Source organism: Elaeis guineensis, chromosome 3, assembly GCF_000442705.2.
Source record: "Elaeis guineensis isolate ETL-2024a chromosome 3, EG11, whole genome shotgun sequence".
Taxonomy (NCBI): Eukaryota; Viridiplantae; Streptophyta; class Magnoliopsida; order Arecales; family Arecaceae; genus Elaeis; species Elaeis guineensis.
Window position 1 is genome coordinate 101,184,696 of NC_025995.2, and position 16,138 is coordinate 101,200,833.

Genomic DNA, 16,138 nt, shown 5'->3' on the forward strand with positions numbered 1-16,138 from the left:
TTGGTGCTTGGAATCCTTGGTTCCTTATAGAACTTTTCTGCCGTGGTGTTTATAGTTGATATCTTCTTTCTCACTTTTCATTTTTAAATTTGCTTTGACTCCTTTCTGTAGCACCAAATAGTTGTATTTATTTGTCCTCTAATGACTTCTTTCTGAAATTTTTATCATCTGTACATATTTTTTCTTCTAATAAAATTTGGGTGGCTGTTTTCTAGACTCCCTTAACTTCAAAAAAAAGACTCAATGAATTTTCACTGAAGGAAGAAGGGGTGTAGAAATGCCAATTTAAGATTTGCAAAATTAAAGTTTTGTGGAGAATATGTGCGTAATTAGTTATGACCACTTCCGTCATCATGGTATATATTTGTCCGTCGTCGCCAAGCCAGAGCAAAGTAAACATTCGTTCCCTCTTGTAAATACTGTTTTGTACATGCATATAGACACAAAAACACCTGCATGCAACTTCTTTTTAACAGTGAATATCACTTAATAATCAGTATAAAGCAAATAATGCCATTCCAACAATTATAATCTATATACACAACAATTTATATGCATGAACTCATATGTGAAACTATATTGTTCATAAAGCGAACCATAAAAGATCCAAACTCAGTTTGGGTTTGCTTCACAGGTTCAAATCCTCTACATTGGAGAGTCTGATTCCAGGATGGATGGCCACGTCCCAATCCAAGCCAATGGGTCGAGTGATGATTCGACCCAACACATAAATTATAAATCATCTCAGTGCCACATGAAACAAGCCAGGCCGACCAAATCCTCACCCGATCTAACTTAATCCGACTACAATTGTGGGCAGTGCCACGTATGTTGGAAAGAAATTGAGATGAAACAGGACCTTGAGGAAGATTTTTTTTTTTTTCTTTTGTTAAAAAAAAAAAAAAGACCGGGTTGGAGGAAATATCTGCTGTCGTATTCGTACCCAAAGTTTTAACTTCTGCGTAACGGGCCGACTCGATTTTTAGATCAGGACACGATACCGTTCCGCCCCGTAACGCATTGAATATGATGTTCCACCGTGCTAGGGTAAGCCGCCAGCAGATCACGCGGCCCGCTCCCTCCTACTACCGGTACTACCGGCGTCTTAGTTAAGCTAACCCAGTCCTGTTCCTATTTCCTAACTAGTCGGTATGTCAGACCGCATTTGGAACCTGATAAGTAACTAGCGCTCCCGGCGTACCTAGTCCTAGTCCGGGTCCTAGTCGGAGTCGATATAGAAGCATATATAAGTAAATACTGATACATGAGAAAGAAAACAACAGTTCCCTTCGTTCAGCTTAATTTCCACCATCGACATGAAGAGAGGTATGGCCTGGGAGAAGAGGATAGAAGCCGTTCTTGGGGGCATGCGAAGAGACTTCGACCTTGGCCTGTCCAAGAAGGAATTCGGCGGTGAGAAATCTCTTCTTTTCTCTCTCGGTTTTTCACTGTACTCTAATTCACCTCAAGAAACATGTTGGGGGATTAAGTTTCCATTGATTGAGGCATGTTTTTCTTTGCTTTCCGTTGTTGGATATTTCCCTTCTTTATGTCTTCTTGGATTCACTATCCTCTTCTTTTCTTGTGAGAATAATGTAGAACGATGCAACAATGAACAATATCCTTGAAAACTGAATCTATGCCGGGGAATCAGAGAAGTTGGTCTCCTCACTGCTTTGAGATTTTCTTTTAATTTCGATTTGTCTGTGTACTTCAAGAACTACATACTGCTTCAAGAACTGCATTCCCCTTCGATACTTTGTCCGATTTTAATCACCTGAATACTTTCGTTTCCCCTTATTGTCTATTGTCTTGAATTATTTGAAAGAATTTCATCAGTCAATTTTTAACACGTATGATCCTAACATCATCTGTTCTCTAGTTCACCGCAAGAAACCTGTTGGGATTAAGTTTCCGTTGATCGAGACATGTTTTTCTTTGCATTCCGTTGTTGGATATTGCCTTCTTTATGTCTTCTTGGATCCACTATCCTCTTCTTTTCTTGCGGGAATAAAGTGGACTTCGTAGAACGATGGAACAATGAACAATATTCTTGAAAACTTAATCTATGCCAGTGAATCAGAGAAGTTGATCTTCTCACTGTTTTGAGATTTTCTTTTAATTTCGATTTATCTGTGTATTTCAAGAACTGCATTCCCCTTCTATACTTTGTCCGATTTTAATCACTTGAATACTTTCGTTTCCCCTTATTGTCTATTGTCTTGAATTATTTGAAAGAATTTCATCAGTCAATATTTAACATTGCATGATCCCAACATCATCTGTTCTCTAGTTCACCGCAAAAAACCTGTTGGGATTAAGTTTCCATTGATTGAGGCATGTTTTTCTTTGTTTTCCGTTGTTGGATATTTCTCTTCTTTATGTCTTCTTGGATTCACTATCCTCTTCTTCTCTTGTGGGAATAAAAATGGACTTCATAGAACGATGCAAAAGGAACAATATTCTTGAAAACTTAATGCCAGTGAATCAGAGAAGTTGATCTTCTGACTGCTTTGAGATTTTCTTTTAATTTCGATTGGTCTGCGTACTTCAAGAACTACATTGCCCTCTCATACTTTGTCCGATTTTATTCACTTGAATACTTTTGTTTCCCCTTATTGTCTATTGTCTTGATTATTTGAAAGAATTTCATCAGTCAATATTTAAGATGTATGATCCTAACATCATCTGTTATAATTTTCTCCTTCTTCTTTCCTTTTTTGCAGGGCCAATGTTTGGTGATTATGGAACGTTTTTACCTGTTCAGGTGCGGCACCCTTCTACAAGCTCTTGCCCAACACTTCAAGCTTGCGCTGCCTCGAAGCCTCCTTTCGAAAAGGTAGTTGTGCTCCTTTCGGTATTTTTCCCACTACATTTGCTTTATTTATGACATAGGATCTCAAGTTTCTGAAAATCAATTCCTACTGGTTTTGGTCTGTGAAGCAGAGTTATGGAAAATACGATACTGGACATGATACAAATGAAACTGGTGAGGCAACCACAAAATCCAAGACATCCTATGATGAGCTGGCTGATCTGGATGATAGTTTGGCGGAATTCACTCTATATGAAGCCAAAACTCTGAGACAATCAGCTGATCGATTGAAGGTTTGGAGAATTTTCATGCTTCTTTTTATTCTTTGTTTAGTCTCTACTCCTGTATGATTTTATACAATACCACTTGTGATGTTTAAAACGTTGCAGACTGCTGGGGATGGAGTTGAGGTCACTGAGATCTACCTCCATGCAGGCTTGAAATTTTTGAAAAGTGCCTACTTGCTCGAGTGCCGCACGATTCCAGGATTAAGAAGACCAAAGGGTACTCCTGATGCATTTCATTGCTACATTGATGCAGCAAAGCTCTTCAGGTAAGTCATTCAAGTGCTTCTTTGAAATATAATATGCTAATTTTCAGTTTACCCAACGAATCTGGAATAACACTTGCCTCTGTGTAGTACAACGTATATGCTGTTGAAAAGCTTATTCTAACCTAGAGAATTGGCTGAGCAATGTTAGTTGGACACTTGTAGTGTTAAAGTGATAATATATCGACATAAGGATTCTAATCTACTTGTCTTTATGCCCTTGTTGATGAATTGGAAAACTGCAGCTTCACCTTTTCAAATCTATAAGAAACTAAAGCACACAGATATTTTTCCAAACAAAAAAATTGAATGCATGAAAACAGCAAACCATTTACTCTATTATATCCCTATTGTTGGATCTACATCAAGAACACACTAGCTTATGTTTTCTTTGCATGTAGTGCCAATCTAGTCTGTCTATGTTTTCCGATGCTCGGAGCAAAAACTAGCCCATTAACTATCCTATTTAGATGTTCCATTATAATATTTTTTCATGTTTTTGAAGACTTGCATTCCCACAATCTCAATTATTTTTGAGTAACATCAATTAAATTGACTTGAAATCATATTTTAAATGCAGGTACTGTGCAGAAACTAGTGAGAAAAGTGGAAAGATTGAAATAGCTGTACTTTCATACAAGTGCATGGAAGTGACACACTTGAGAGTTGCTTTTGGCCTGAAGAATATCTGTTCAACGAGCAAAAGTAATTACTTCACCACAATCAATTTCTGAACTATTTGGCTTTTCTTATTAGCATCTAAATAAAATGCATCATTACAATAAAATATCTTCTGTTGGACTAATACTTTGGTTCTCACTCCAAACCAGGTCTGATTTATGAGAAAGACATCAAGATGTCATCACATCTCAAACCAACGAATGATACTGTATCTCATCTAAGGCAGCTTCTCAGCATTGTAAGTAATATCTTCTTCTTCTTCTTCTTCTTCTAATTTTTGCTGGATCTTTTAGAAAGGAAGCAATAAATGTTTGTACTTATATGATTGAAATTCTTTTGGGAGGAGTGAAGGTAGGCAAGATCTTGCTGTTAACTAATAGAGATATTGATTATTGTTTTACAGTCAGAGCATACTGCCTCTGCAATGAATGCATCCAAGAGATACCGTGCTTTGGAACTTGCTATTCGACACCACTCTTGCACCGAGGGATACAGAGCTGAGAGCTTGTCATCAGTGAAAAAAGCCCTTGATTTTAGTTTCTACAATGTGGAAGAGTTTGTTCGCCTCATCACATTATCACTGAAGGATGTAGGGATGTAGAGCACCTATCTAAGATTTGTAATTTTAAATGTGTTTATAGTATTTGTGAATTTTTGTGCAAAGCATAGTGTAACTAATTGTTCCTCTAATGTGTCAAGGCGTAGACTTGTATATAGCTTTGCTAGGTCAAGACAGAGTGACATTCCCTCATGTAATTATTGTTTTCTTATTTTTCCTAACTTTGTATTCATTCATTCTTTCAATTGAATTTAAACATAAAGTTATCCTTTTCTCTGAAACTGGACTTCTACGAATTCTTTTTCTTCCAATCTAATGTGTTCTCCTTTTTCTATTTTTTGGGTGAGAACAATGGCGAGATTGCAATCATCTTGGATCAAACTTGGAACCTCACACCATGAAAAACGTGACTTACTGTGATATCCCAAACCAGAACTAATCCCGCCCAACTTTAAAGAGTAATCCAACTGTGCACAGATTTTAAAGCATCAAAAAAAAAAAAAAAAAAAAAAGAGGGGGGTGGGGGGGCGCGAAGAAACATCAGGAAGAAGACTTCTCTGATGAAGAGGAGTTTGAGCCAAACTTTAGGGCTCCTCTATAAGAGGAGATCCTCGTTCCCTCCCTTCCGTGAGCATCCACCGTCAAGAAGATGCCGAGATCCCTCTCTCCCGTTGCCGGAAGACTCGTGTTCGTCTTCTTCTTTTCTTGAGAAGCTTTCATCGAGATCAAGGCCGTTGATCGTCGGAAAAAGGATAAGAACTCTCTCTAATCCTTCTTGCCATCTTCCTCAGCCTTTAAATCCCAATGTTCCGCCGGCAATCGCCGGATTTCTTTGAAAAAAATAAAAAAGAGTCCCCTGTTTCGGACTGTTTCCGCCCCTCTTTTTCTGTGGTTTTCCAGCACCGGTGGTCACCGCCAACCACCGGTCTGGGTTTCTTGGGCTGTGCGGTCACAACCCCGACAGCCGCTGGCCACCACCATGCCGGACGGGGGCTTCTGGTCCAAAGAACAAAAAGGGGGAGCACAGTCCCCTGTTTTGTTTAAACGAAGGAAGAAGAAGAAGAAAGAAAGAGAAAAAGGAAAAGAAAAAAAAGAAAAAGAAGAAAAGAAAAGAAAAGAAAAAAACTTTCTCCTCTCTCTCTCTAATTTCTTTCTTTATTTTTTCTCTCTAAAATTTTTTCTCTCTAAATTATTTTTTTCCAAATTTTTTATAATTATGAGAAGAATGACGATGAATTTGAATGATTCTAATAAAAGTAATCTGATCCGTGGTCATCGAGCAGTATACTAGTATCTTGATCAGACCATGAACTATTAGATTTGACCATCCATGATTTTATTTTGAATTATCTGTATATTGATTTAACCATGACTTGATTAGATTATTTTGATTGGACCGATCGAGATGTTAGACCATGTCACCTGATCAATTCAAATTATACCTTATAAATTTTCTCTTCTCTGATTTTCTCTCTCCACTTGATTTACGAACTCAATGAAGAAATCTCGACTCTATCACTTTGAAAATCTAATTTGGCACGGTAGCTAAACTCTACACCATTTATGTCCTAATTGAATTTTGACTAGATAAAATTAGATGATTGGACTAATTTGGACTGTAGGATACAGATATCCATCAATTCTATCTTTCTTAATTATTCATGTATTATCTAATTATTGGAATTGATCCTGTATAGAGTTGTGGATGATGATCATAGGATATTGCAATATGATCTATGAACAAAAAATTTTGGAAGAAAATTTTTAAAATTATGTAGATTTATTAGAATGCGTATAAGGTAAATAATGCTTCACTTTTTTTAGATTTATTGATAAATTATAATATATTTTTTTGATATGATTTGTGAAATGATGCATGAATTGGATGAATGATATTTTATTATAAAAAATATCTTATTTTAAAATATTATGACGAAGCATGATTAAATTTTTTTATTTCGTTATGCATTATGTCGATTGACCATATGATTATATGTTTTTTTATCGAATTAGGAAAAGAAATATGACTTATGAAGAATTTTGATATAAGAATAATATGAACTGATAATCTGGCTATGTAAAGGTCCCTGCCAGTGGGGACAAATACGTTGGCAATTGATTTATCTTGAGAATTTATATCGCCAGCGAGATAAACGACATGTCGCCAGTGAGACCAGCGATAAACCGTTAGCGAAATCAGCGGTTCCAAAGGACTTTGCTGCCAGATGATTCGTAGCTCACCGCAAGATGATATGCGGTGTTATGATCCTGCTATAGAAAAATGTGATCATAGTTCATGGTTGATGAAAAGAACTTAAGAATGAAAGAAATTAAAATCTCGAAGGAAACTTGAATATTTGAAAAAAAAATAAATTTAACGTGAACTATATTATATAATTGAAATTGATTTCAAATTGATGAACTCTATATGCGTATTTTTTATAAATAATTATTTACTTTAATACTTGATGAAATCTATTTAAAGTGATCATTGCTTATTGGACTGTTTAGCTCATTACCTCTTATTTTACTATTTTTACATATGTTGAGAAATTAAGATGATATAAGAAATGAATGGAAGAGTGATTAGAAGCAGAATCTCTATACTTTTATTTTAGATTGAAAGTCTTATTGAATTTGATGTAAGGCCTATTGAATCATTGTTAAATTTATTGAGATATTAAAGTTGAAATTTAGATTGTTATCTTTTCGATTTAAATTATTGACTAATTATTCCGCTATTGTTTTATGATAGTATGATAAGATATCTTGCATGTTTATGAAGAGAGTTTTCTATGAATATGCGGCGATTGTTATGACTTTTAGCGCACAATCTTGGATCAAAGACATGATAATTACGTAACTTTGCTTGCCAATACATTCAATATATTTACGCTGAAAGTGGTGATGCTGGAATCGTGTTTGTTCTTCAAGAAGCAATACAGTAATCCAACCACTTATTCACGCTGCAAGAAAAAGCTTGTTAAAGTTGTTCTGGCCCATTGGCTCAGTTGGAATTGCAAGTTGAGGACATGAATGGGCTACGCACAAGAAATTTTTAGCATAAATTTTACAACATCCAGACCCACACAACCGTCGAATGTTGGTGAGACAGTGTTATAACTTTGGAAGTTTTGAAGATTATTGTGGTGTTTGAAAAACAAAAGCAAATTGGTGTATCGAGTATTTCGATTGTAAGGAAGAAAGCAACATAAACCACACAATGAGGACAGGAGCCAAGGACTCCACACATCAAGAGCTCCTGCATATATAACAGCTTCGTTAGTAACAAAATATGCCCACCAGAATGAAAAACAGCGATCTTGCTAGAGGGGAAAATTTCAAATTTCAAACTAATTTCAGATACTTATTTTAATGCTACTGGTCACTGATACGTGCCAGGAATTGTAAAAGTATAAAAAATGATTGTTTATCCAAAGAAAAGGAAACATAAACTCATTAACAACTAGAGGCACTTGTGACTATGAGAGGATAATGATGAGGGGCGATTCAGAGAAAAGAAGAGATAGGATCTAGCTATTTCTTATGTTCTGATGAAATTCTTAACCAGAACCTATTTCTAAGCTTGAATGGACTGGAACATAAATAAATTAAGAGATTATGCGTTATTTCAAGTTTACTAATGGACATAATCTGTAGAATTTAGAATTAAAAGAAACCATTTTGCTCTAAAAAAATCAAAAGAAATGACAGAAAAATTAAAATGCCTCCAAGGTTTGAGCCTGGAAAATCTCATCTCTGGAGAAGTAAAAGATTTCACAAATTAGACAATTTGAAAACAACTCCCAGGTTTTGAAGTTGGGACATTGTTTAAAAGAGAAGACGAATTATTGGGCTATGGCTTGGTTTGTGTTTTGCTTGTCTTCTTGAGAGGCAGGTTGGAGATGCTATCAACTAATAACTTGTTTTGGTGTAACATGAAGACTTCTCTGAGAGGTCACCATCCAGGTGTTACTTTCAGCCAAGCACATCAAATTATGGTGGTCTAATGAAATCCTGTGCTCAGTACTCCTTTAACTGCACCCATATTCATGAACAAAAGATCATAGTTGAGATGTAAAACCTATGTCTTATCGAGGGAAGATCGGATAGTTGCATAAATATAAACATGACTCTAGTGTTATGAATTGGGCTAGGTTCATTCAGGTCTAATTACTATTGGGACCAGGTCCAGTGGATCTTACTAGTAGTTACTCGCCATATTATCTTTTGCATTTAAACAGTTCAAGATCAAATGAGGGTGCCTATTATCCATCATATATGTGTCCTACTATTTGGATTGATCCATGGTCCATGTAATAATTTCTCCTGGTTTACACACAAAGTCAACTTATGTTTGGTGCCCTCCACTTACATCTAGTGAAGCAATTGACAGGCAAACCCTACTAAATCACCGGCATAAATATAAAGGCTCATTTGCTTCGAGGGAAGAAAATTTTCTCATTGAAATATTTTTTTTAAGAGCGTATTCTTAGGAATATAATGTCCAAAAAAGTAGTTTTAGTATATTGGATGGACCATGGGAAAATGATGCATTTCAGAATGCTTTATGCTTATTTGAGTATCTATTTTTCTGAAAAATCTATGTAAAATACCAGTTATATCCTTAATAAAGAAAAAGACCTTATCCTATTTTATTCACGGCTTTAATGGTACCTTTGGAACAAAAAAAAAAAATTCAATTTTCTTCCCATGAGAAAGCTCAAAACCATATCCACGTAGATTTTTCTTTCTCATAAAATATGAGAAGTATATTCCTATAGAAATATCATTTGCCAATCTCTCATTTGAAAACACCAGCCAAATAAGGGGGGTTCCTTCATTTTTTTTCATTAACCATACCGTCCTCCTTCCTAATCCCGTCAACCAAATAAGTCTCATGGTATTTGGAGGAAGGCTACATGTTAAATAGCCTATTGAACTATTAGTTTACTTACACATGCAGACGTGCACGTAAGCACGCACTCAAAAATAACATTTGGTTTTGTTTCTAAACAATGAATAAATCAAAAAAAGCATATAATCGCTACCACAATCTAACTTGTATACCCCACGATTTATATGATTTAATTGTCATATGTACTATAACATAACAAATGTGCCTGCAAACTAGGCTTTAATCAAGTCATTACAACTCTGCCTTGGAGTAGGTTCTGTTGTTCAAATCATGAAATTGCTGTCCACTTATTGGAGACAAGTGATTCTAGCTGAAGGTGCTCCCATAATTCTTTATAAACAAGAAATATTTAATGCAAGTTTATTTTCAAAGGATATTAAAAAAACCATTGTTTTGAGGGGAAAGAAGGACCCAAACCCTGACAAGAAGGGCAGAAAGGTGGTGGTGCCAGGATTAATGCTCTTCCAGATACCGTGGAGACCGGTGCATGAGTGTTATTTCCACTGCTCAGTGGCTCATTTGGGAGGGCAGAACCAGTACTTTCTGAGAGCATCAGGACTTCTTCCAACATGATAGCTCGGCTGTAGAATACTGTGGCCCCAAGGACATGATCAAAATTCAGCGGTGAGTCCCATAGATGGGTTAAATTGTACGCTTTTCCATCTGGTTTTTGAAACTTGGACACTGATAGCCCCTTGTCCACCGAGTTTTGGCAGTTGATAAACTTAGATCTCTGTGGGGTATGCACTCGAAGATATATGATTGTACTTGATAGCTCACCAGAAAAAAGAAGAAAAAGATCAGTGGATGCTGGAGACTCGGCCAAGTTTGTCATGCTACTCCTAACTTCTGCCACACGCCAGATCAGATCAGATCAGATCAGATTGCCAAAGTACGTCCTTCTCTTCTTCTCATGATGAGAGAGTAGAAAAGGTAATAAAGTAGTCCATTTAATTTTCAGCCTGTTTCTAATGCGCCTCTTCTTATTTTTTTCTTTTTTCTGGTAAAGTTAATGCACCTCTTGAAGGGTGCTCCCTTCCACGTTTGATCCCCATTCCAAACAGATACGTATACACCCAAAAAAAAAAGGAAAAGAAAGAAGAAGAAGACGAATGGAAAAGCCACATCACCGTCATCCCAACCTTATCCACTTCATCATTTATGCCTCCAAATTTTAGTCCTGATGAGAACTGACTACTTCCTACTCAACCTTCACTTATTACATTACATGATAACAACCTCACGAACAATCAAAACCAAATACAATAAGCAAAAAAACAGATCCGATTTTTTTTTTTTTTGACAAGAAATAAGAAAATAATATCAAGTGAATCGATAAGGAGGTGGTGGTGGTGGTGGTAGATGCGGGGAGCGGGCGGTGGGAGTCCATAGAACATCTGGAGGGAAGTGACCGGCGTAGATCGGTGTACCGTCGGACGATCCATGATGGTGATGACGATGAAAATGGTCGTGTTGATAGTGATACTGCGCTTCTTCATCATGATCATCCTCATCATGATGAGGTCGGGCGGCAACCTCATCGCCACCTCCACTGCCGCCGGCGGCGGAGAGAGAGGCCGAGGCCGAACCCGCCGTCTCCTCCTCCACCGGCAGCCGGTCGAAGGTGGGCTCTGCGAATCCCGCGGCCACCACCACCACCGTCCCCGCTGCCACCAGAGGCCCCGCCACCATCCCCCCCACCACCCTCCCATGCGGCCCCCCAGCGACACCGAGAACCCCCCGCCTAATCCGCCGGCGGCGGCTGGGAGGGACGGCGGGAAGAAGGTGGCGGAGATGGAGAGTATGTCGAACCGGCCGCCGAACGTCACCACGGCGGCGGCGGCGGAGGGGGATCCCTCCACCGGGAAGGGTGACTGGCGGAGTGTGACGTTGGCGACGGGGCCGGAAGCGGCGAGGACGCACAAGCCGAGGGCGCGGCGGCGGGAGAAGGCGGCGAGGGAGGCGGCGACGTCGTGGCCGGCGGGGATCTCGAGGACGTGCGGCCGCATAGCGGGGGAGGAATCGGTAAACTCCCGGGTGATGACGACAGGGGGCTGGGGCTTGTTCTTGGATCCCGACGGGCGGCCTCTCCGCCTCTTGACCACCTCATTACTCGACCCATCCCCTTCTTTCCCTCCTCCTCTTCTACTCCCCAACTCCTCTGCCGTCTTCTTTTGTTTCTTGAACTCTCCACAGCTCCTACTGTCCACTTCCTCTGAGTAGCACTTCATCTTATCTTCTAACTCTTTAACAAAATGAAGAGAGTATTGGATTGATTATTGGAGGAAGAATGGGGTATGGAATTAAAAAGGTAGAGAGACAGAGAAGACGGTTTGTTCTGGAGTGAGTTGAACTTTTGAAGGAAGTAAAGTAAGGTTGGAAGGAGCAATGGGGCCGGAGGTTGATAGGGGTGAGCGGGGCCGTGTTGGTCGCGCGTCGGAGAGATGGGTAGAGAGATATGGGAGCACGTTGGTATGGTACAATTTCTCGTTCGTACGAATGGGTGGATGTGGGTTGGCTCTCTCGGGCTCGTCGTTTGGTTCGCCCAGTAAGAATTTTAATTCAGACCATATCATCTGAAAAGCAAAAGCTTAAATAATATTATATCTAAAGAAGTTATATATAATATTTTTTTGTGAAAAGGATAAAATATTATTTTATATCCTTAAAGAATCAATTATACGAAGGAAATACAACATAAGCTACCTGAATTAAATGCATTTCTAGAAAAAGAATTTGATCATGGGAGAGTGAGCTTTCTTTCTTTCTTTTTTTTTACATGAATTTTATTTCTAATAGAAGATCAAAAATTTATTTTTTTTTAAAAAAAATTATATAATTTTTTTATCTAAAATTTTTAATTAAATATAAATTATTTTGTCTTTTTTTAGCTGACCATACTTTTCTCCACCCTTCGTCACCAATCAAAGTAGTTCTCAGTTCGCACGGCTTCTATCTGCTTTTAGAATAATAATATATTTTTGAGGTGCTTGAGCTGGAAGATGGAAAGGAGGAAGGGTGGGCTTCTCACTCCACTGCTTTCTTTTGTCCATCTTCCAGATCGGAAAGCGACCGTTGATGGCTTTCGTTTGTCAGCACCTGCTTCGATCCACCGTTTCTTCTTTTATTTCTCACGCGGAGAGTTGGGCTGGCAATTAATGCCGCGACGCCGCCCACGTCTTCTGACGAGACGGCAGACGGGGAGCTCCGCCCCTGATTGCGGTTACGTGACAAAATGCGTGATTAATGGTTCCCGACGGTCCTTTTTTATGTGTTAATCTATTGCAGCAAACGGCCTTTTGCTGCTGTTTTTTAGTTGACATTTGGCAGTTGACGCTTGAGATATGGTGTGGTGGGGTGCTCCAGCCACGTCATAGCCTGATCCGTAAGGACCTTCGGTGCATCCATAATGCATTGCCTATCTTTATTTAATTTCAGGTATAATAAAATTGATATAAAACGTATCATTCAATTATATTGAAATACATAATTATTATTTTCTAACATATATTTAATATTTATAATTTTATTTTTTTATTTAAAATTTTAAATAATAAAAATATTTTTTTATTTTAAAAAAATTATAACATCCTGCGATCATATTATAATATTCTGCGTTCAAATTATGATTTTTTGTACGTACAAAATCATAATTTTTTTCAGAAATAATAAAGAATGAAAATATTTTTATTATTGAAAATTTATAAAATTTTTAAGTGATGAAAATACGTTTCTTTCTTAAGATATCTTATGATCAAATTATAAATAGAAAGTCATAATTGGATCGCAGGATATCATAATTTTTTCAAAAATTGAGGAGTATTTTCGTCGTTCAAAATTTTAAACGAAAAAGTAGAACTATAAATATTAAATACGTGTTGAAAAACAGTGACTATGTGATCCAATCAGATGGAATGATATATTTTTTTTACACTACATACGGTACACAAAAATTACTCTTAGTTTCACATCTGCAAAGTAATTTACACCCTGTTAGGAGAACTTACGTGCCGGCATGACATGAGCCCAAAGGGACCTTGCTAGCCAGCGGACCAGAGTGGTCTCGGGTTGGCCTGGCTGCATATATATTAGGCCCCACTGCACCAATTCGGAAAGAAGGTTGGCAAAGCCATGGTGTTGGTGCAACCGTCTAGCCTCGTTACAACTCGGGATGTTACTGAAGAATACTAATCCTAAAATATTATTCAGATTTTCTATATAAATATCTTAGTACACAGTCGTTGGGGGACTAATTATGCTAGCTTCGATAACCTCGTTGACAGTATCTATATTTGTAGTGAGCCAAATTAACCCTCCTCCTCTTCAACAGCGACAGCCACCACCACGACACCGTTTAGAATGGGCGGTGGTCAAACCAAAACTAGCTCCAACTCCAATAATTTTGTAGGATGAGTCATTATGGAGATCCATGGAAATGCTGGTCCATGCCTACCTCAGTTTATCTGACAACTCGATCCAAGTCCAAGCGCCCTTTCACTTGTCAAGGGAGAAGCTGGAAACAGATGGCCCCACCTAACATGGCTTGCACGCCATAGCATAGTTTCAAATAGAGACGAGAGAAATTAGTTCACAAATCTACATCCAATCTAAATATGGGTAGCCTTTAAGCTCCTCCATATAATAAGCTCCACATTAGGGAGGACCGAGCTGGAAGAAAGGGAGAGCAAAAAAAATTGCGTGAACTAGAGCCTCACGCATTGAACAGAGATTATCGTAAAAGCCCGTGCATATATCTTCTTTAATATCGAAACCCCTTAACGGTCATCATGTGAGTTCAATCCAGTAATCATTATATGTGGACAATTACGTAAACAAATCCATGCATTTAGAATACCATATGGGGTGGATTTTATATTTTGACACATTCTTTTAATAATAATCTTAAAAAATAAATCTAAAAATCAATGGCTTTTTTAACTAATGGAGTTGCCGGTCCCATAATTTAAAAAATATGGCACCATTTCTTCTTCATTTTTAATACATACTTTTTATCAATACATACTATATGGTCATATGTTACACACTAAATAAATTATTCATCAAGTAAGTCAATACACACCCTCAAATAAAGATACACAGTTTTCAAAATATAAAGTTCACAAATATATAGTATACAGTCAAATGATATACACTTAGCAAATTAGTCATCTAACAATCTAATATGTATTTTCAAGTAAATTAATATGTAGTTTTCAAAATATTATATTCCTTAGTACACACTACATGATCTAGTGATATACACTCATCGACTTTCTAATATATATTATAAGCTTTTTGAATACACACCCAACAGTGCTCCGATACATATCACCAAATAAAATGCATATCCTAAAAACTATACATCGATTTATCAGAAGGTTTGTATTAGATCGTTACCAAGTGTGTATGAAAGAAACTTCTAATATGTATCAAAAGTTGATATGTATCATTATATCATATAATATGTACTGATGGACATAATGATCTGGAAATATGCATCAATTTGCTTGGAGGTATGTATTGGATTACTAGATAACTAGTTTGCTAAATATGTATCTCTAGCTGTGTATTATATATATGAACTGTATATTCTGAAAATTGTATATCAATTTATCTAAAAATGTATATGGGATTACCGTTAGGTGTGTATCAAAGAAATTTATAATATATATCAGAAAGTCAATAAGTATGTGTCACCGTACCATATAGTGCGTACTAATAATGAATATAATATTTTGAAAATTTTGTATCGATTTACTTAGAGATGCATTTGGATTGTCACATAACTAATTTGCTAAGTGTGTATTATTTGACCGTGTAACATGTATCGATGTATTTTATTCTGAAAATTATACATCGATTTTTCTGGAGATGTGTATTGACTTATTTAATGATTAATTTACTTGATGTGTATTACTTTGTCATGTGGTATGTATCGATAAAAAATATATTATGAAAAAAAAATATTATATTTTTTATTTTTAATTATGAGATTAATAACTCCATTAATGAAAGGAGCCTTTGACTTTTAGATTTTTTTTTTAAAATTAGTATTACAAGAAACATGGTAAAATAGGAAACCATCCCATATGATATTCTATGGCGCCCGTCCTATATGATTTTTGTTCCAAGACTAGGCACCATTCCCTCCAGACCACATAAATTTCGAAAAAACTGGTTCTGAAAATTCATATTCATAGATCAATGTGCTCCAAATGAATCGTATGTGATCAATGGAGAAGCAAAAATCAAAAGAGAAAAGGAAGAAAGAGACCAGCCAATTTTCTATACCAACCGGAAATTCCAGCATATTTATTGGAATCCATCACAAGAAGCGTAATTCCTGACTTCCTGGCTTGCCAGACCAATTACTCTACATCATCTTGTTTTCAAGTCATAATCAAAAAATTCTGTTTCCAAGTAATCTTGTTGTGACATGTCATGTTAATACTAATCCCTATAACATGAACCTCTGGATAATGCTACGGCGCGATCCTTGGATTCGCACAAAATTAGTGCAACTTGCAGCATCATATGGGGTCAGGAAACTTTTTGTGTGCACTAACAGGAGCTCCGAAGCATTTTTATTAAATCACACTCCGATGCAGGCAACTA

General features: G+C 37.1%; 2 protein-coding genes across 2 annotated transcripts; one reads left to right on the forward strand and one right to left on the reverse strand.

Annotated features, from left to right (window-relative positions):
• The first annotated feature begins 1,328 nt into the window (after window positions 1-1,328).
• On the forward strand, window positions 1,329-4,647 carry LOC105041589 (cysteine-tryptophan domain-containing zinc finger protein 3-like). The gene is made up of 7 exons (XM_029263763.2): window positions 1,329-1,413; window positions 2,727-2,839; window positions 2,947-3,108; window positions 3,205-3,368; window positions 3,946-4,070; window positions 4,196-4,284; window positions 4,450-4,647. The coding sequence occupies exons 1-7, from the start codon at window positions 1,329-1,331 to the stop codon at window positions 4,645-4,647; spliced, it is 936 nt and encodes a 311-aa protein (XP_029119596.2).
• A 6,008-nt stretch (window positions 4,648-10,655) lies between these two features.
• On the reverse strand, window positions 10,656-12,058 carry LOC105041400 (AT-hook motif nuclear-localized protein 28). The gene is given in 2 exon segments (XM_010918368.4): window positions 10,656-11,244; window positions 11,247-12,058. Coding segments are annotated over 2 exon segments (906 nt in total). The 5' UTR covers window positions 11,755-12,058; the 3' UTR covers window positions 10,656-10,846.
• Between the last annotated feature and the right edge of the window lie 4,080 nt (window positions 12,059-16,138).

Bases quoted from the DNA above. Each gene is read 5' to 3' on its own strand.
- LOC105041589 (XM_029263763.2), top strand. From the start codon at position 1,329: ATGGCCTGGGAGAAGAGGATAGAAGCCGTTCTTGGGGGCATGCGAAGA. The intron at 1,414-2,726 runs GTGAGAAATCTC...CCTTTTTTGCAG, and splicing joins GTCCAAGAAGGAATTCGGCG to GGCCAATGTTTGGTGATTAT. The intron at 4,285-4,449 runs GTAAGTAATATC...ATTGTTTTACAG, and splicing joins TAAGGCAGCTTCTCAGCATT to TCAGAGCATACTGCCTCTGC.